Source organism: Euwallacea similis, chromosome 15 (assembly GCF_039881205.1).
Source record: "Euwallacea similis isolate ESF13 chromosome 15, ESF131.1, whole genome shotgun sequence".
In the NCBI taxonomy this organism is placed as follows: domain Eukaryota; kingdom Metazoa; phylum Arthropoda; class Insecta; order Coleoptera; family Curculionidae; genus Euwallacea; species Euwallacea similis.
Window position 1 is genome coordinate 504420 of NC_089623.1, and position 20507 is coordinate 524926.

General features: G+C 33.7%; 3 protein-coding genes across 7 annotated transcripts in view; 1 reads left to right on the forward strand and 2 right to left on the reverse strand.

The window, feature by feature from the left end:
- Positions 1 to 13: 13 nt before the first annotated feature.
- Positions 14 to 8033, reverse strand: Cln7 (CLN7/MFS domain-containing 8). The gene is made up of 8 exons (XM_066397635.1): positions 7678 to 8033; positions 4835 to 5042; positions 4364 to 4607; positions 3477 to 3896; positions 3235 to 3425; positions 3031 to 3185; positions 2743 to 2968; positions 14 to 1862 (listed from the first exon to the last, which is right to left on the reverse strand). The coding sequence occupies exons 2-8, from the start codon at positions 5009 to 5011 to the stop codon at positions 1578 to 1580; spliced, it is 1698 nt and encodes a 565-aa protein (XP_066253732.1). The 5' UTR covers positions 5012 to 5042; positions 7678 to 8033; the 3' UTR covers positions 14 to 1577.
- Positions 8034 to 8556: 523 nt separating this feature from the next.
- On the reverse strand, positions 8557 to 12812 carry LOC136413891 (epidermal growth factor-like protein). The gene is made up of 8 exons (XM_066397650.1): positions 12644 to 12812; positions 12259 to 12501; positions 10024 to 10084; positions 9649 to 9804; positions 9391 to 9593; positions 9191 to 9336; positions 8931 to 9137; positions 8557 to 8874 (listed from the first exon to the last, which is right to left on the reverse strand). The coding sequence occupies exons 2-8, from the start codon at positions 12393 to 12395 to the stop codon at positions 8708 to 8710; spliced, it is 1077 nt and encodes a 358-aa protein (XP_066253747.1). The 5' UTR covers positions 12396 to 12501; positions 12644 to 12812; the 3' UTR covers positions 8557 to 8707.
- A 4654-nt stretch (positions 12813 to 17466) lies between these two features.
- The window catches only part of LOC136413888 (uncharacterized), a 148456-nt gene continuing 145415 nt past the window's right edge, over positions 17467 to 20507 (forward strand). For all 5 annotated transcript variants that reach the window (XR_010752504.1, XR_010752503.1, XR_010752505.1 and 2 more), the window contains exons 1-3: positions 17467 to 17591; positions 19018 to 19272; positions 19327 to 19473. Coding sequence is in view for 1 of the 5 variants with exons in the window: in XM_066397647.1 (XP_066253744.1) it covers positions 19086 to 19272; positions 19327 to 19473 (334 nt within the window). In the remaining 4 variants the exon portion in view is untranslated. The remainder of the gene's footprint in view (positions 17592 to 19017; positions 19273 to 19326; positions 19474 to 20507) is intronic.

Consider the following 20507-nt stretch of genomic DNA (forward strand, 5'->3'; position numbering starts at 1 on the left):
TGAGAAAATAATAATTGTAAATATTTTGTATATATTTAGTAACTAATACAAACTTACAACTTTAATAAACAGATACAAAAATATTCAACCACTATTCATTACTTTAATTTGTATATTATTCTAATACCAATAGAGTTCGGGGTATATGATGTATATAAATAAAAATATGCCGCACTTTGAGATAAACTACGAATAAAACTTACCATGGTAACATTGCCAGGATCACTGGTTAGTTTTTGTGACCATTTATGGTTCTAACAAAATTAACAGCAGAATCAGCAATCGGTACTTAAAACAATTTAATTTGTTTAATACTTATAAATTTAAGTAAATAAGAATAAGCAATACGGGGTGTTTCTTAATTGATTGTAAAAAATTTAAGGGCGTATTTCTTGGTCTTTCACTTATTTCTAGCATAACCATGCTAAAAGCTTTCGTTTCCGAGATACAAGGTCTAATTTTAGTTCTGAGTATACCGTTGTATTCCTTATTGAATTTTGCATTATTTCATACACTAAACTGAGTACCTTCCCATTTGAAAATAAAAAGTAAATAGGGATAATTGGATAGGAGTGAAAAATTTGAACATTGAAATAATGCATGGAATGCCTTTTTTTAAATAAACTTATACGTTTAAGCACTTTTTTTTAAATATCGGGTTTACGAAAGTTATAAACATGTAACACTTTTTACAAGCGCTGTATATAACATGATTATAAAAAACGACAAATATCATGTAAGAAGGTTTGTTCTTAAATTTCAAAGGTGTTTATCTACGATTGTTACAACAAATGCGTCACTAAAATAACAGTTTTCTTGGACGATAAACAGTGGCAGAGCATGTTGGTTCAAATGGAAACCGTTATGAGGAAATTTGCTCTTTAAGTTGAAAAATGTTACTCTATTATTTTGTATGAGTTTTTGATTTGCAAGCAATAAATGTATAAATTCTTCTAAATTATGAAAGATGCATATATCCCTTGATTACGTCTTTAGCAGTGAAAGATTTTAATCTTGGAAAAAGTTTCTCGTGATATTGGCTTGACGCACCACTGGTTTTCAGTAACCAGGTCCCCAGTAAAAATTAAAATATCAATTCTTCTAGAACATTACATCCGAAGTTATTCTTGGCATGGCACAACTCTCTAGTGGAAGTAGAAAACACCCTGCATTGACAATCTTCTCAATGGGTGAAATAAATTGTCATTTACTCTAATCACCCGATACAAAAATTAATCACAAACCATCTAACAATACAATCACAAAGTTTGACCAGGTATATACATTATCACTGGTAATAATATAACTATTATATTCGAATACATCAGGTTCGATATAGTTCAGAGATGGCGTTGTACGGTCTATATAATTTTCTGTATGCCATTATATATATATATAGCATATTATATGCTATGAAGGAAGAAAATTCTAGTTCGTTTGTAAAAAAATCAGTCAATTCTTAATATTTCACAGAATTCTTCTGCAATCTCTGAATAACCTTCAGTTCATTTAATAAAAATACAATATCACTAAAGTTAAAATTATAAATACCAATCTCTTAACACAAATCTGTGTTGTCACCTGGACATTTTCTTGATTACATCCCCATTCTCCTCTCCATCCTTGTTAACAAATAATTCCATTTCCACACTTTTAACCCCGTTGTTCTGAGCGTCTAAGGGGTCCTTTGGCTCCAGGCGTTTCTGAAAGTACCAAAGCCACAAGAGACTGACTGCCATCATGACAGAGGTCATTCCAAACGTCCATACAGTACCGTATTCCTTGTAGACGTGTGTTACGAATACGGGGCCCATTACCCTGGAGAGACAGCCGGAACCTGTCATTAGGCCCATCCAAACTCCCTGGAAAAATTTGAAGCTGTGATCAGAATTAAAAGGAAGCTTCTCATCGTTTAATATATCATTTCGTAGTATTTTCAATAGAAATTTTTGAAGTGATCCAAATAACAACCGACCAGAATAAGCATTTCAGGAATATTTGGATCTATTTAGGTAATTTTGTTCTTTTTGATTTTTCTGAGAAGTGACTTCAACAAAATTTTTGACAAACTTGTAAATTCAGGTTGTCCGAGCTAAGCAAGAATTTTTTTATATTGTTAAAGTAATTTATAAAGTACAAGGTTATTTAAATTTGATACTCATAATTGAGATCTTGAAAACTCATAAGACAGGAAGTTGGCTAAATTTTGAGAAAATTTGCACATTTTATGCCCACCAAAATTAAATTTCAGAATTTGAAAAAATTGAATTCTTTTGGTTATATTCGAAAAAAATAGATATTTTTTTAAATCGTTTTACTGTAAAGAAACGGAAGAGTAGCAGTATTTTCTTACACCATTAGAATATTCTATTACTTACTATTATCTTACTGCTTTATATAAAGACGTAAGAATACACAGGGTCTTTCATTTGAAAAAAATCATTTTCCTACATCTGAATGAGACGGAACTTGTTTTTAATTACCTGTTTTGATAAGCATTCGAATATTTCCAAAATAGGAAGAGATAGATATAAAACTATGCATTAACCAATTTTCATTAGATTACTACAAAGTGAAAACATATAGGGACTCTGATTCAGAAAAATGAATTTATTCTCAATAACAGGAAACTGGTTCTAAGTTAATGTTGTATCCTTAAGTGTTCTAAAAAAACGACAGGGCATGAAATTTTGTTCGCCACTGTGAACGTTTTGTGTTCGTCACAATGGCAAAATTACTTACTTGAGGCCTTGATCCTAACACTTTCGAAAACAACGTCTGAATTAGTGTAATCCCAATAGGATAACCCAACACAGTCAAAACGTAACACAATATAAACTGAGTGAAAGTTATTGCTGGAACTTTCTGGCACCATTCCTGACTGGAGGGACATCCCAAGAGATCATCTCCACAGTCAAAAGTCATGTAACGAATCTGCGCTTCATGGGTTGAATTCAGCAACAAATATCTTTTAGGATTTAAGAGACGAGATTATTCAAGAAGCTTAATTAAAATTATTCAAGTAGTGACCTGCCATATGTTTGTAGAGTGACATTTAAGCCTTCATAATCTAGTCGATAATCAAGGCTCACATTTCTTAGTTTTTGTTGGCAGAATATCGATAAATTGGTCCTCAAGTCTACATCATAAATTAAGGGAGGTGGGCCGGCAAATGGAATACAACTCTAAATGATGAAAGTAAGAAAAAATATAATTAAATTTATATTACCTTACAATTCTTCCTAGCACCATCAACAAGAATCCAATCCAGATCATCAGTTTAACCTCAGAAAACTTTTTAGAGAATATTGGAATTAATGGAAAGGTGCATATGGAAAACACAGCGCAAACTAACATTATTAGACCCATATACCATATAGATTCATCTTTAGACCAGCCCAGTTGATCCATAGTTAAAGGGGTACCTAAGAAAGTCATCTATAACTTTGCAAATCTACTATTAAAATAAGTCATACCAAGTGTTTCCATCAACATAAAGTTGAACACCATCACAAAAAAGGCAATAATAAAGGTCCAGGCTCCGAAATAGTCAGGTTTAATGCCCTTCCAAGTGGCTTTTTCGTCATTTTTCCCTTGTTTTAACATAGCTTCTTTGGCGGCTATTTTATGCTCTCGGAAGACGTGAGGCATGAAGAGGTAGATGTTAATTAAAGCGAGGAAGACGTTTATCCAGCCTGTAGCTGTGTACATGTTGAGCCTTAGTTTTTTGGGCCACAGCCACACTCCTTGATCGCCTAAATGAACTACTGCCATCTGTATCGCAGGCCCTACCACAAAGCCTAATACCTGAGCTAATGAAATCATGGACACAGCTTTGGTTCTTTCTGAGTATTTTGTAGCAGCAGACAAGTAAGCACGGCAAGCTGCCACATTGGCTATAAAAACAATTAAAATGTTATTAGCCTCTTATATATACAGGGTAGACTTTTTAACACGCGGTTCTTAGAGAATTGCGTGAAATCTGAGACTGTTTTAATATACAGGACGGATATGGATTTTTTTGAACCCAACCCTTATTTCCCCTTCTGATCAGAAAGTTTCTTCTAAGCTAACCAAACTTGAGGCAATGTTTTATTGCCTTTTTCAGGTCTATAGAAATAGTGAAATGGACATTTACTAAATTTAATAATACTACTGTTAATTTACTGTCTTATGTGTTCTATACATAGAAGGTCTAAAAGGGAGTACAGTGGAAAGGGGAATACGCCATTAGACAAAGGGTCTGAAACGCTCTCTATGACCTGTAAAAAAGGGTACCTAGATACTTTTTTTTCACGCAATTCTCCGACGCGTCTTAAAAAAACATCCTGTATACTCACTCATATAAGACATAGTGCAATACCTGAACTGACTCCCACCAAAAAACGGCTCCATAACATCCAATGTTTCACGTGGCTGTCGAAAAGTTCTAGGCAAGAATAGATGCTGCTGGCAGTAGTGAAAATTAATAGTGAAAAAATCAGGGGAGTTCTTATTGAGCCAAACTTATTACTCCACCAGCCAAATAAAGGCGAAAATAACATCTGACCGAAAGGGTTAGCTGCTACTATTAAACCCATAAATTCTTTGCCGGCAGTTGGATCAAGCTGAAATTTTGAACCCTCAATTTCCTGATGAATGAAAAATGTAATAAAGACTAAATTATGAAAGTGCTGACAATTTAACAGAAGCATAAAATTACAATTAAGTTGGTAATAGAAGATTTTTATTGGAGTTTTTGTCATTTCTATGCCTATGCAGAATTTACCAATAATAACTTGACTCGAAAACCAGGACTTTCAGACACGTTTGATATGCGATATCAACTTCTTACCTTGTCCAAATAAGGCCATACTCCAGTAACGACTATACTAAATCCTAAGGACATCATAAACATGGTGAAATAAACGACGTATATTGAGCGCCATCGTTCTCTGTGTTGTTGAACAGTTTCGAGGCTTTCATCGAAATCCTCATTGTTTCGCTTGAGTAATTGCCGGATTTTTTCCATTATCCAAGAATACCATTATTCCATAAATAATCTAAAAACAATTTATTATAGGGAAAATTATACATATATGTACGTGCACATTTTTACATTATATATTGAAAATATTCTCTTAATACCTTTTAAACAAACTATACACAACACAACGGTGTAATCAGGGAGATAATTAACCCCATATTTTCCTTTTCAAATCTAGATTTTATATGAAAATTATAGTTTATTAAACAAGTCTAAAGTTCCTTCATTAGATATGAAAATAAATGAATTAGATGAAGTGACTTCCGATGTGAACTATTAAATGTAAAGTATGAGGAACATTTGAATAAATTAAATATTTCGTCTAAATGCGAGTTTACATTACAAACACGGATACCTATGTTATTATTTCTTTACAACACTAAATAAATCAAATGATATTGATAAACTAAAGATAGTAGCTCGCCCCTTTGCAAACAAACTGACCAAAAATGTACATATGTATATGCGATAAGTAATCTCTAAAAAATTGCAAATGCGAACGAATATTCATGTAATTGTGATCTCCATGGGAGCGGTACAAGGACAAAGCGGACAATAATCACCCAACCTTCTGCCACAGAACCTCGCAAGCCAAAGATGGGACCAATCATTATGGCAATATATTTTTCAATATTTTACCTGCACAAATCAACACTTTTCTTAAAAATAAGTTTAAAAACAGTGATATAAAAGCCTAAAAGTAAAATGTTCTATGATGTGGAATAGTTTTTTACTTAAATTACAACTTTGGAGCCTGGGTCGTATTAGGTATAGTCTAAATGTTTTGTAACGATCTCTAATTTAGTGTATAATCTCACTGTTTTACTGTGTTTCAATATTTTAATATTGCTAAAACTTTTAGTTGGCTTTAAATTTACCTAAATACACCTACATACATAATGCATAAATACATTCTCAGTTCACTATCCGAAGTTACTTTCCAAGTATTCATGCAGTAAATATTTACATTTTCACCAAACAAGAATTTAATTATGGTTCGTAGTAATTTCATGTAATATTCTATTTGAAAGAAAAAAATTGTATTTAACACTCACATTTACTAAAATATTTTACTTGCAAGTTCAGTTAAAATGCTGGAATTTCTAGCAAAATAAGGGAAACTCTACCTGTATCATTTACAGTGTTTTACATACATTTTTCAAGATTCCTGTACTTACTCTTGAATTGTTAAACAACACATTTTATCATATAATATTGTTTTAATGTGAAGTAGGCATATAATTATTAAATTAAAGATGTACTTAAATTTATTGTTAGTTAGTCACTTAGGAAAATATTTTATTCTAGATCTTTGAAGTGGATTTCTAAGTAGGTACTCACTTAAACTGATAAGTGTGAAATGCAATACTAGGAATTACACTTCAAAAATTTATTTAACTAGAGATATTTAAAAATAGTTTTGAAAAATGTATACTATTTTTTAGTTTTTTAAATATATAAGTTCTTTCCTAAGTATGGTCTGTAACTTTAAAACATAATTTCTTATGGTACTTAAAGAAAAAATTATCTTATAAATATGTAGCTTAGAGTCCAAGATACAGAGTGTTTAAAATTTTAAAAAATATATTATTTATTATATTATACCTGAATTACTCTTCATTTAATATGGATAGGATTACTCAAGCAGTTACCAGAAGCCACATGCTAACTGATGAATATTCTACTGATAATGATGACAGAAGGTTTAGCAGACAACCCGACTTTTTAGTTATTTATTGGTGTAACCAAGATATGTTGTAATAATTCTAGAGAATTGGCAGAATTACCAATAACTTGAATCATTTTCATAATCCTTTATATCAAGAAATTATAATGGGTACAAATAAAAAGGTCACCAGCTAGCAATATTTAACAAATCAATCAAATTTCTTCGCTACTTGATAATATTTTAGCTAATATTATTTTGTGAAACAGATACTTAGTAGGCATTTACTAAGCACAGCTATCCAATAGAAAGATAAGATAAAAAAACACCACCCAAATTTTTAAGCCATTAACAGATCATCTCAAAAAATGGCTTTTATGCTCTAATTTACTAGCATTGGTCTAGAAAATACAAAAGTTTACAAATTAATTGAAAACTTTTTTTTCTTGGCTTTAATTTTTTCAAAAATTGACTATTGCCAGAATATAAGACTCAAAAAATAAACATCTTACCATGTTACTTTTTCAAGATTTGCTAAAGTTTTGTTGAAAAAATGAAAAACTTTTTACTTTCTGGTAAAAGAAAATCTCCAGCTTCAGAATTACCCTGAATAATTTTTAATAAATTATTGTCTCTTACTAACTTACCTTAATGAAACTATAAACCCAGCTTAATTTAAGCACAATTTTTACAAAAAAATGCAAATAATAAACATTATGTACTCTTTACTTACCCAGTGTATCTTATCCTAGGTAAACTTACATAATACAGTTTACAAAGGGTCACTGATGAAAATGTCAAAATATACTATTATGAATACCTCAGAGATCTATCCTTGATAATTTAGTTTTTAAGACCAAATTAGAATCTTATCTTTTTGGACATGTCTGTAACTTTATATCATTGACATATGTGCACGCAATTGATACAGTAGAAATGAAAATTACCCAAGTAAATCCCAATAATCTCATTATTCATTACTTACCCAATAACAAATTATATTTAGCACTAAGAAGCTGGAATTGGCAAATTAACCACTTATTCAGCACTAACAGAATTAAACCATTAGTGGATATACATTAACATGTCTCCAATGGAACTTCGATATATTTTAGACAAATACGCTTATATTATTACAGACAATGACGGAGTTTGGCAAGAACAATAACTAGTGAAACAGCCTTTGTCTTGTTTGGTTGAAGCTTTGTTTTATAAATAGTCACATTTTAATCTTTTGCGAGGTGATACTGTTGAGTATGAAACAAGATAATTCTTAACGAGACAATTGTTAATTTCATATCTTTTGTTTAAACAAATTTAAAGTTAGTTCCTTATTATTTGAAATTATTTATTAATTATTTATAAATAACCTGGCAGCTGTTTAGGGAAGATGACAGATAACATATGATCGACAATTACACAAACAAAAGAACAAATGCGTAATGATCGTTTTAAAGAGTTCCGTTACTTGATTATCTTGATGTCTCGCTCGCACTCATGTCGCTTAATGGAAGTTAGCATCACTCGGTCGCCTCAAAAATATGAGCATCGTAGGATCTAGCGGGCGATTCAACAATCTCACGTGACGAAATATGAAAATCATGGCTTCGTTGCCTTCGCTTGAAATTTGAATATTTCATTTAGACCTAGGAATTCGTAGATATTTTTATGATAGATTCACGTATCTTTCTTAATCGTAGATTAAATAATGTATAATGTCTGAGTATGGTATGAGAAACACCAGTAATATACCGTGGGGTTCTAAATTGTCCACCCCCTATCTCTTGTACATTTTAATTTTTTCTACTTCATAAATAGGGTCTGCGTTTGTAGGGGGTGTACGTTAAGTAAGTAAAAATAAATGTGATTAATAACCATTGTATCATTTCAGTATAGCATTAATCTAAATATAGTTTGTGGAAGCTCAACAATTATTAAAAAGAACAGTTTTTATATTTTTTATAAAACAAAAAAGTAAAATATAAAATTGTGTTGTACTAAATATATATGTAGATCTAGTGACCCTGGAGCATTTCATCTGGAATCAACTCCCAATGCAAGTCGGTTAAAGAAGATCGCCTCACACGCCTCACGCATCTATTGCTGCCCTTAAATTCCTTCATGAAACCTTGATTGCAGATGCAGAAGTTTGGAGCCGAACAGACCCCATTTTCACATCCGTCTAGGAATAATCAAATATCTCAATAAACACCTATAAAAAAAAGAAATAAAGTTCACCTGGGCAATAGGCGACACATTTATGCCCTGCGGACCCAGCAGCCTCGATATAACCCTTCTTGCAAGCGCACCTTTCGGGTGCTACACAATCCCCATTTAGACAAGGACTAGAGCAATGAGGCTGACATATCGTCCCACTCTTATCCAATGTCCATCCCTGACTGCAAGTACAAGTATTGGGTGCCGAGCAGACTCCATTGGTACAGCCTTAAAGCATATCTTGATTAGATACTATTATAGAACTTCATGGGAGTTTGCACCTCTGGGACACTCCGCAACACATCGATTCTCCTTCAGCACATAGCCCCCGTGACAGGAACATCGATTGGGGCCTATGCAAGTACCTTGCCCACAACCGCCTTCGCAGAAATGTTCGCACTTGTTGGTATCTCTGTTTACATGGAAGCTGAAATTGGGAATAAATTGAGTAAAAACAAATTATCATATAATTTTTTTATACCCAGGGCTGCAAGTGCAAGTCTCAGGACCAATGCATTGTCCTCCAGAACCACATCCTCCACTACATACTGCAATGCAGTATTTCCTGTCTGGACTGTGACTGTATCCATAGTTGCAGTTGCATTCCCCATTATTGGTGCAAACTCCATTCAGGCAGCCTTCGGGACATGTTGGGATACATTTGTTTTGGTCTCCTGTGGTCAGCTAAAGCCCATATCAACTGACCATATAATTTCAGACAGTTGGCATAGCTACTGACCTTAATATAATTTCTTTTGCAAGTACAAACGTTGGGAGCGGTGCAGTTTCCATTTTCGCAACCTTTGTCGCAAATTGGTTTGCAGTGAATGAAGGTGTGTGGAATTCTTTCATATCCAGAGCAGCAGATTTCGATTTTAGTGAGGTCTGGTCGCGACTGGAAAGGACAGTTTAAGGTTTTGTTAAATTGGATCCCTGATTGATGAGTTTAGGGATAATTAGTTCTGGCGCCAGATTCTTGAATTAGAAGTAAAACTGGGATTGATGTCAAAATGATATGTAGAGTATCAGCAAAAGACTTTGTTTTGTCGTCACGTTCCGGAGAATGTTTCCTAAGTTGAAGATTCTGGTGAAACTGAAAAAGTTGCTAACTTACCCCATTTCCACGCGGAACTTCTGATTTTATCCGGTCTTCTGGTGCTATGATGTCAATAGTCCTGAAAAGTTTATTACATATTAAATTAATAGCCAACAATTGAGCTCGACAAGATGTAAATGGGATGGTGGAGAGGATTGCGTCTATATTATTATAGAAAAAATGTTCTAAATAGAATTGGTGCTCAGGGAAAGCATTTGCTCCTGATGCCTACTCTTTGAATCTACCTCTGTCGTCCAATAAATACCTAACAAGATCAGGATATCAACCGGCAGTGGATAGCACTTTGGTTTGCCAGCAAAAGGAAAGAAGCAATAATAAAAAACCCTTCCTGCCTTTTGAAACAATGTGCACCAAACGATTTCATTAATATTAAATAAAGAAATAAAATTCTTCAGAGTCGAAGAGGAGAGTTGAGAGTTGAGAGGCTGAACATAAGGAGAGTCCTCAAAGAATTTAATATTGTAGAAAAAAACAAAATTTTACAGGATTCTGCAATAAGCGTTAGAGGCGTATTGAAAAGATCAAAATTATTATAACATTCTTAGATGAAGAGATAGCTCCGGATAAAAAGAAGAAAATAAAGCAAGAAATTGAGAAAGAAGAAATGACTGAGAAAGTTATTAAATGGATAAGGACTCTTCGAAGTAAAAGGAAAAAGTGAATTTAGAATAGGAAGAGCACGTAGGGAGAGTTTTGGCTGGAAGTTTGAAAGAAATTTGAGTAGGTTTTGAGTAGGTAACTTGAGGTTTAATGTTCCAATTTTTAAAAAATTAAATCCGCTTTTTTAATGAGAATTTGATGGCCTTCCGAGTGGGTTTCTCTAGGTTACTACAGTTAGTTTCAACATCCCTTTGATGCTTAATAAAAATATCCATAGTTGTTTCTGCGAGTCCTCTCTGCAGTATTCCAAATTTAAACAGCTTTGTACGGATTATTTCAGTTAATTATTTTCTTTTCCCGATGCTGCATTACATTTTTCCAGAAAGTTCGCTTCGCTGAATTATCCAAATATTGGATTAAAACTTATTCTTTTTTGGCTAACGTTTCTATAAACGTTGAATAGGTTTGAAAGACAGAGTCTCATGTAATTCGAATCTGAACATTCTAAAATTTTGGTTATAAAATCCGCGTTTTTTAATGAGAAGTTCATGGAATTTTGAATGGATTTCTCTCCAGATTCGTTCACTTGGTTTCAATTTCAATATACACGTTAATTCCTCTATTGAAATGTTTCAAATTTAAGTAGGTTTATTCGGGTTACTTCAATTATTTTTCTTCCCCAGAATACATTAAAATGTTTAAAAATAATTTCCTTGGTTAAAATATTCGTCATTTGTAGTGGAAGTAACTATGACCAGTAAACTTAATAATTTATTGTCAATTTTAGTAGGTGTCTTCTAATATTTACTGAAAAATGTTATTGTATTATACAGGGTGTCCGAAAATGACGTCAAAGTATATTGGGGGGTAATTTTACAGGTTAAAATAATTAAAAAAAGCCCTCATGAACGTACCCTAAAAGTTGCTTCTTGAAGAGCTAATAGAATCCCCTAAAGGGGGAACTCTGAACATGTTTTTTCCACAATATTTTCTAAAATAATTAGAAGATGCATTGTGATGAATGGAGGTCATTTTCAAAATTTGTTGTGAATAAGTGATAAATACTAAACAGCATTAATTGTGTTATTGCTGGCTAATAAAAAGAAATCTATTAGAAGGATTCCTACTATGTTTACAAAGATGATTTTCAATATCCATGTAATCGTGCATCGCTTTATAAAAACTCATTTTTCTGTAAAACGGTCTGTCCTAACCAGACGAAATAGGAGGACCTTTTTTGACTAAAATGTGCAATTATTGACATAAAAAAGTCTTCCCATTCCAACCTATTAAAGTAAACCGAATTTCATAATTTTAGCGCAAACCCTTTAGAAAATGTCGCGTAAAAACCATGCTGAGAGTCTCCGCTTTAAAGGGGTTCTAGTCCCTTTAAGAAGCAATTTTTTGGATGTGTTTATAAGAATTTTTCTTATTATTTTAATCTCTAGAATTACTTCTCAAGATATTTCGACGTTATTTCCGGACATCATGTGTGACAAACAGAAGAAAGACAGGGTGACTTTGGATGGGAACGTTGGTAGAATCTTGTTAATGCTCGACGTCGAGGGACGGACAATAACAATTAACAAATTGCAGAAAAAATGAAAAATTGCACAACATAACTCTACTTACGGCACTTCCAAAACACAAACTCCTGCCTTGGAACTATTATTTTGGTGTTGCAGGGAGCTAAATTGTTGTCCCGAAACCGCAATTAGCAGGAATCCCATAACAGCTGCAACTCCAGATGACACGTGAGAGTTCCACATTGTTCCAAATTTTGTAACTTTCACTGATTTGCACTTCTCCTCTGAGCCGTAGACTTTCTTCTAATTTACTTTCGCTGTTGCGGTCCAAATTTAAAGTTTTTCCACCCTAGAAAACAGAAATCGAGCTAGCGAGGCGTGATTTCAAATAGATGTTATGAAATCGTCAATTGTGAAGTATCAAAACCCTAATTTGTCACTGAATTCACTTTTACAAAGCGCTTAATACAGCACTTGTGCCATATACTTACGCGCACGAATCTTGAGCTCTTACGATTGACCAAAGCACTGAACCGCACAAAATGAACTGACGAAATCTTGAATGTTCTATGGTAAAAATCTCTAAAGTAATAAATAACTGCTGTTGTCTCCTTCGTAAATACGTGGTCAAGCAGAACTATACTGAGAATCGATAAAACAGTGTTAAACTTGTTTTTGTAAGGCTGATTACAATCGAGCGTTGGCGTGGCTGGAATTAATAAGTTTAATGTTAATAAACGATAATTTAATGTGTTTTAAGATGTTTTCGCAAATTGATGTTGTTTCATGTAAATGTGACCTTTGCGGCCCGAGGTGGTGGCGTTCTTAGAACAATTATAAGCCTCATATCGAGGGAGTTTTGATACATTTCACATTGTAATGCTCGGTCCAAAACAAATGTATATACAGGGCGGCTCATCAGAAGCTTTCCATTGAAGTCTTATGATGTAAAAAACACAAAAAAGTTCGCACCTGTCCATTTTAAGTTCAAGGGGGTCACATTTCTTTGGTAACACCCTCTTTCACAAAACGGTGTTCTTCTGAAAAGCGGTTCGGTTTATCTATGTAAAGAGTACCTTTTTTTCTTCGGCACGCCAGAAATCTAATAAACCACATAACGGTTCAAAACCCAACATCTTAAAAGTTTAGGGATGAAGAAGTATAGGGTAGCTTCTCTGAAGACGTAGAAAGAAGCGTTAGGTCATATCTTGTTAACTTTGGAATGTTACACGAGTAACCTGACCTACTCTTGGACACATTTGTTCGCATCCCTGAAAGGATCGTTCCATTGTCTTTTGAAGATTTGCTTTATGGTTTTTAAAATTTATTTTGTGCACAATTTTTCAATGTTTCCGCTTAATTAAAAAATAGCGTTATGTGAGAAAGTTTACGATGTTCATTTAGGTCAGCAAGATCACTATGTGAGATATATCATTCAATTTTAGAATCACCCGAATTTCCATTTAACGGTACTATAATTTATCATGGTTGAAACATATTTATGATATAGATACCACACTCTTAAAGGGAAATAACTATGCCCATCTGATCTAATAGATCTAAATAAGGAGACTATTAGGAGGGCTGTTATACCCCATATTCCAAAATACCACATTTGGCACCTATTACCAACTTAAATTTTCTAAATCCCCAAGTACCTACCTGGCCCCCAATCACCGCCAAAAACCCACCGCACTAATTTTTTCGTCTTGCCCTAATCATTGGAAAAACTTTTAAGCAAAGGCATCAAAATCCTTTTCAAATCCCCAGGTACTTACCTGGAGAAAATTAAAGAAACTTATTCTGAAATTATTTTTTATTTCCCCAAAAAAGTTACTTTGCACAACATATGACGAGTTGGAGGAAGACGTTTAGGTGCATCTTTTTCTCAAAAAATAAAAAAATATTTGATTTTCTTTATAAATTTTTTTGTTTTTGTTTTGTATACAATTTTTCTCTTACACTAGTCAATTAATTGGTGGGCTTGGTGAGGAGCCTGATGACATGCCAGAATCTTCATCGTTGCTGCAAGAATATAAAAGAATTTTTTAGTTGTAATATACAGTTTAGCTAAGAACCAATAACGGTTTAAGTATAGAAGGTTGGAGCAAAAAAGTGAAGCTATAGATATGACTTTCTGCATCTTTATCAAAAACAGGTTTTTTATAATCACTTACAGAATGTTAACTTATATTATATAGTTAACATCTTGTTAACAACTGTTATATTCTAATTATAGTTTCATATTTACCTATCCGCTCCAATGAGCTTGCAAAAGGAAGTTTTTGACGCCGGTGAACCGAGTAAGATGTCTATATATGCACCGCAACACCCGCGTATGCACATTACACATGGTTGAATAAACTGCAACCTTATGGCTGCAGTTTGTAAATTAGGAACATTTTCAATACTTTTAGTTGGAACAAGGAAATTTTGTACGTGCTCTGGCCATGGCGCAATTCTAATTTCATTACTTTCATTTATTATTTGTAATGACAAATCTGCCTCAAAAACGTGGTTGCTGAAACACTTTATAGTAACACGATATTGTCTATTTTGTCTTGCCACCTTGATTCGTATCATATTTCTGGGGTCAATCATTTTATAGATTATTTTATCACTTTTTAGGAAAAAATTGAAAAAAAATAACATAACTTTTGATTCTATGTTTAATGGCCAATCTGTACAAATTTAAATAGCGAGCGCCATCTATGAAAGAAGCTATCAAGCTACGTCTGGGAGATCTCGTGAACTGTTTTTCTTCATTCTACGTACGCCATTAAACATGAAATCGAAGATTATGTTATCTTTTTACTATTCTTATTTCAAAAAATGATAAAATAAACTATGCAATTATTAACCCCAGAAATATTACACGAATCAAGATGGCAAGACAAAATAGACAATATCGTGTTACTATAAATTGTTTGAGCAGCCACGTTTTTGAAGCAGATTTGTCGCTGCAAGTAATAAACGAAAGTAATGAAAGGGTACAGCAGGATAAGCATGGCAAATCGGCCTATAAAAGTGATTTCAAATTTTTTGTGTAAAATAGACGTATGTGATTATAAAACCAATATTTACTTTGACTTTGAGTCGATTTTTCAAAGTGACCTTGAGATATGTCAAAAAGATCGCTTAAATACCTTTACTACTTTAAACTCAAATATCTCAGGAACTAAAAGAGATACAAAAATGATTAAAAAATCCGTTTGTAACTGATACTCTAAAGAATATTTATGTATTTTTTGTATAATTTTTAGAGGGTCGTAATATTTTCAAAAACTTTTAAATGGTATTTTTTCATTTTGGTTTTTGAGTGACAATCACAAATTTAATATATGTTATAATCTGGTCCAAATTCTATCTCCTGTAAAAATTTCAATTTTTAAAAAGTGTCGCAACACATTCAAATATATAAAAAACCAAGAGCGCGTCACCAATTATTTATATTCGTTAATGTTTCGAGTATAAAATAGAAACTAATACAAAATATAATTCCATTTAACAATTTAATCAACTATAGACATTTAGTTTTCATCACTATTTTCATTAATAATCACCGGAGTCTTAGTTTTTTTTAAAATGTAATATTTAAAATACGTGTCAAAATAGCGTCAAAAACTTTCTTTTGCAGGCTCATTAGAAGGAATAGGTAAAATATGAACTATAATTAAAATATGTATAACAGTTGTTAATAAGATGTTAACTATATAATATAAGTTAACATTCTGTAAGTGATTATAAAAAACCTGTTTTTGATAAAGATGCAGAAAGTCATATCTATAGCTTCACTTTTTTGCTCCAACCTTCTATACTTAAACCCTTATTGGTTCTTAGCTAAACTGTATATTACAACTAAAAAATTCTTTTATATTCTTGCAGCAACGATGAAGATTCTGGCATGTCATCAGGCTCCTCACCAAGCCCACCAATTAATTGACTAGTGTAAGAGAAAAATTGTATACAAAACAAAACAAAAAAATTATAAAGAAAATCAAATATTTTTTTATTTTTTAACAAAAAGATGCACCTAAACTTCTTTCTCCAACTCGTCATATGTTGCGCAAATTAACCTTTTTGGGGAAATAAAAAATAATTTCAGAATAAGTTTCTTCTACTTTTGATAAAAATGTATTGCTTTGCAAATGTTCCGCCAACTCAGTCTATTGCCTTAAGGTTACAATTTTCAGCTTGTCTCAATATAATTTTAAAAGCGTTTAAGTTTCAACGGAGTAGATATTATGCAATTCATGGTTATCAGTTGGGTAGTTTGAACATTTAATTAAGTAATACTAAAGTCTAAGTATTAAATGATTTTTCTGATTTTGCAAGCGTCTTTGTAAATAAAACGGAAAAATTTCTAATTTAAAATGTCAAAATGATATCTCATGTCAAAAAGTAGGCATCATTGAAAAGAGAATTGAAAGACCTTTCAAATAAGGTGTCACTCAACGCCACTTTTCATTTAAGATTTTAAGGGCGAATAGCACCTTGCTCAAGGGGTTAAAGATAGGGGTTTAAAAATAAGTCTAAAAGGTTTCCCCCTCGACAAATCAATTGACGTGTTCGAGAGATTTTTTTAAAACCACATTAAGAACCCTAAACATGGACCGTTTCGTTTTTGTTGGCCCACCCTGTATAATAATACATATGCGTAATCTGGGGTACTTTACAATGTGATTAATTACTTATATTGATAAGGAAACTGTAGCACCTTCCCTGCTCCCCTCATTCGCAATAAATCGTTCAGATTTCCCAATGATCCAAATTGCTCGAAATTAAGATCTTTTTGCACAAATCACTTCCCAGAATTAAACAATTAGGGCCTGCTGCTACAATACTAATTTACTTGAGGCCCTTGCATAACTCGTTTCGTTAAAAAGAAGACTAATGAAATCGATCATTCTTATATTCTTGGTGCCCAAACCGTGTCAAAAATGTCATGATAGTAGCAGTAACGATAGCCTAAATAACGAAATTGGCACGTATGCGTAACTGGGCGCAAACTCCATGAACTTCTACTGTATGTTCTGTGGGGTAAGACCTACTATAGAAGCCCTTTAGCCTTTGAAAACTGCGCTTCTGTTTTCGTTTCATGGTGAGTTTAATGGAAATTTTCTTTAAGAAAAATTTGCTCTCACATGCATATCTTGATATTTCATTTGATTCCGACGATTTTACTGAAATAATCTTGCAACTTTTGCGAAATTTCACACAGTCATGGAAATATTTAGTTTCCAACGTTCTCAATAGCCCCTTTCAGTTGACGTCATTCTCGTCCCAATTTCACGACTCGCCCCTATAGTGGGTCCGATTTCGTCCCTTCCAAAGCGCGCGACGCCACGCATTCTGAGCGTCGCGACGGCCTTATTCCCGTACAGTTTCGTGCGAAATTCTACGCCAATAAATTTATTAACATAAACATTTATACGGCTTGTAAGTATTTGTCGTTGTTAAATAGTCGCAACGCTTGCCTTGCACGGCACACCCCTATAAACTTTATGAATTATTACATTGGCGGTCATTATTATAATTTATTCGGCTATCCGGTATATTGATCGTTTGTTTTTGGGGATAGACTTGATTTTGTGTATTTTGTGTGATTGGGTATGACTGGAGGGAAAAATGTGAAGGAAGATTTGGCCCCTTAATGCGTGATTACCCACTGGTGCATGATGTTTTGCTTTGAAACCGCTGACTTTTTTCCCTTCCAGGAGACGTCCGGTACCCCCCTGATTTTAATTTCATTAAATTGCTAATTTGTTGTGTGAAAAATTAATTTAACCGTTGCATGACAGGTAGCGACTCTACTTTTGCGTCTCCAAAAACTCCAGTATTTTGGTTTCATGTGCAGTTATTATTGCCATAATGATTCCTGGAATTTTGTAGCACAACTGAGAATGACCTCAGAAAACTTTCTTGGAATTTTTGAGTAATCAGCAACCGCCAGAGAGGAAATTTCCAAAATTTGAAAGCTTTGTTAGAGCATTTCAGGAACACTGAAAGTGAGCTTCTGATTACTCAAAGTTCCCAACACAACAGAAGCGAAGTCCAAATAGAAGATTTTCAATCTTTTATCAAACGGAAGCAGAGTGTTCTGATAGAAGTTTTTCGAAATTCCTATCTTCCTGGGTTGACCAGGCGCTAAAGTAACCCGAAGAAAATGTTTCGGTTATCTAGGCAAAATGGAACTTTCCGAGTGGATTTTTCTAATATAAATTCTAAGCATTTTGAAGTGTCCCTGAAGACGATTAGGCGGGTGAAATTTTTAAGTTACACAGAGTGTCCTGGGGGAAGTTATTTAGGAGATTATGAGTAAACTAGTACAGCTTGAGGCGATTTTCTGAGAGTTCGTATCATGAAAAGAGCATATGTGCGTTTTCAGAAACTTCCTGTGTTTTTAGGGAAAATTGATAAATTTCTGATTATCTTGGTATGTCCAAAAGAATTTGGCTGAACTGGGAAAATTTATTAAAAAATCGAAGATGAACAGCATGTAACATTTTAAGAAATATTTTACAAAATTGTAATAAAGTGCAAAAAGTTGATGCAACTTTTTACCCTCCGTTTTCTTTGAAACAATTCGCCATTGGGGAAAAATAGTAATTTACTCCACTAGTATTATTTATAAAAACGAACATAAAACTAGGAAGCTCTAGGAATGTTATCATCCGGCAACTAAAGTGTTTATAGCTAATTAACACTCATTTATCTGCAGGATATTACGAAATCCGGATATATGTGGTTGACCTACTGGAAGAATCTTATCAGCTATGTAAAATTCCTATCTGAGCCTTGGCATTATTCTTCTTCAACGTGATTTGTTTTCATTTTCACACATCATTCCTTCTTTCTTTTCCAGAATTTGGTAACAATAATGATATCGAGTGCCATTAACCCACACTACGAAGTCACCACCACTCCTAAGAGATGAGAAACCTCGCCTTAGTCTTGTCTATGTTGTTGATTTTATATTTGCCTGTCGTGCCCTTTACTGGTGGGCAACATTTCGTTCCCACCAAGAATTACAAGTCTGATGATGACTACGACGACCTGTCGTTGGCCACTGATGATGAGCGGGAAGAAGAAGTCGCTCCTCCGGCCAATGTTACCGATGGTACGGATTCTTTGAGCGAAAACTGCCTTTTCGCAGGTATTTTTGTTATTTTAGAAAAAGGCCTGTACGTCGGTGCCCCATGCGAATTTACTTGCAGTTCGAGGCTGCAACACGTCTACTGCAATCCTATTACCAACTCTTGCGAATGCGAGAAGAAGTATCCAGTCAAACTTAGCAACCCTTACACAGGCTGTAACAAACGTAAGTTGACCTCCGATAGAACTTCTTTTCATATCATTTTCGTTTATTCCAACTTTGTTAAAATCGGCTTCTTCTCCGATTTAAAGTGGTCATCAGTGATTTCTGATTCATTTTAACCGCTAGTGTAAAACTTAGGAAAAACTTTACTTCTATCTGCATTACAGCATTAATAGAACCGCAGGCCCTATTCAGGCCTTCTGCACGGTCTTGGCAGTAGGCCAATATACCGAAACAGTTAAATTAATTATTGTCTGCACGTGTACCTGTCATTATTCCCTATTACGAGCGTCTAAAGATTAATTGGATACGTTTTATAAACGTTTTCGGTATTCAAATGTGAGTATTTGTCATGCACCAAAGGCTCCATGTGTGTTACGAAAAGAATGCATTGAGAAACAGAAGCACATTCCTAAAAATATTCCATTTTTGCAAAGCGAAACGAATCTAGATGTAGAATTGGATACCAGCGACTTCAAGTTCGGCACTATATTTGGCTTTTTTAGAAAAAAAAATTAGTTGAAAGTGAGAGTTACTAAGTTGAAGGTTTTTTTATTTGAGCATGGAAGTTGTACGTGTCGGAATAGCGTTGGACACGTTTTCCATGCTTGAGGAAAGGTTTTTTTTTTATAGCCAAAGAACGAAGACAGACTAGCGAATTCGCTACTCCCCTTCCGCTCTTCTGCCCATCAATCTATTAACACATTCACTGCCCAGAACGCCTCTGGGTCTGTTTCTGGACTTTGACTACCACGCGGAGAAAGCCTAAGAAGCGGTTTTGCCTATTTGAGATATAATGATAAATGCATTCGCTGGGCAAATTCAAAAGGTGCTATAAAATCTTCCCTTAAGCAGTCACTATTCACAAAAAATCAAAACAATTACAAAAAAGTATGTGGAATCTCGTGCGATGATACAATTCGAATTGGGCAGTGAATGTATTAACTGCCTGTTCTTTATCTCTGTTGTCTTAACTTTCCCAGTTCTGATGAGTCCTTCAGAACCGTGGGAAAAGTACCTGTTAGTCCCTGTTACAA

Bases quoted from the DNA above. Each gene is read 5' to 3' on its own strand.
- Cln7 (XM_066397635.1), bottom strand. From the start codon at position 5,011: ATGGAAAAAATCCGGCAATTACTCAAGCGAAACAATGAGGATTTCGAT. The intron at 3,897-4,363 runs GTATTGCACTAT...TTGTTTTTATAG, and splicing joins TTTGGTGGGAGTCAGTTCAG to CCAATGTGGCAGCTTGCCGT. The intron at 2,969-3,030 runs GTCACTACTTGA...AAATCCTAAAAG, and splicing joins ACTCTACAAACATATGGCAG to ATATTTGTTGCTGAATTCAA.
- LOC136413891 (XM_066397650.1), bottom strand. From the start codon at position 12,395: ATGTGGAACTCTCACGTGTCATCTGGAGTTGCAGCTGTTATGGGATTC. The intron at 10,085-12,258 runs GTAAGTAGAGTT...TAAACTTTTCAG, and splicing joins GTTTGTGTTTTGGAAGTGCC to GACTATTGACATCATAGCAC. The intron at 9,138-9,190 runs GTGCAAACTCCC...ATATGCTTTAAG, and splicing joins TGTTGCGGAGTGTCCCAGAG to GCTGTACCAATGGAGTCTGC.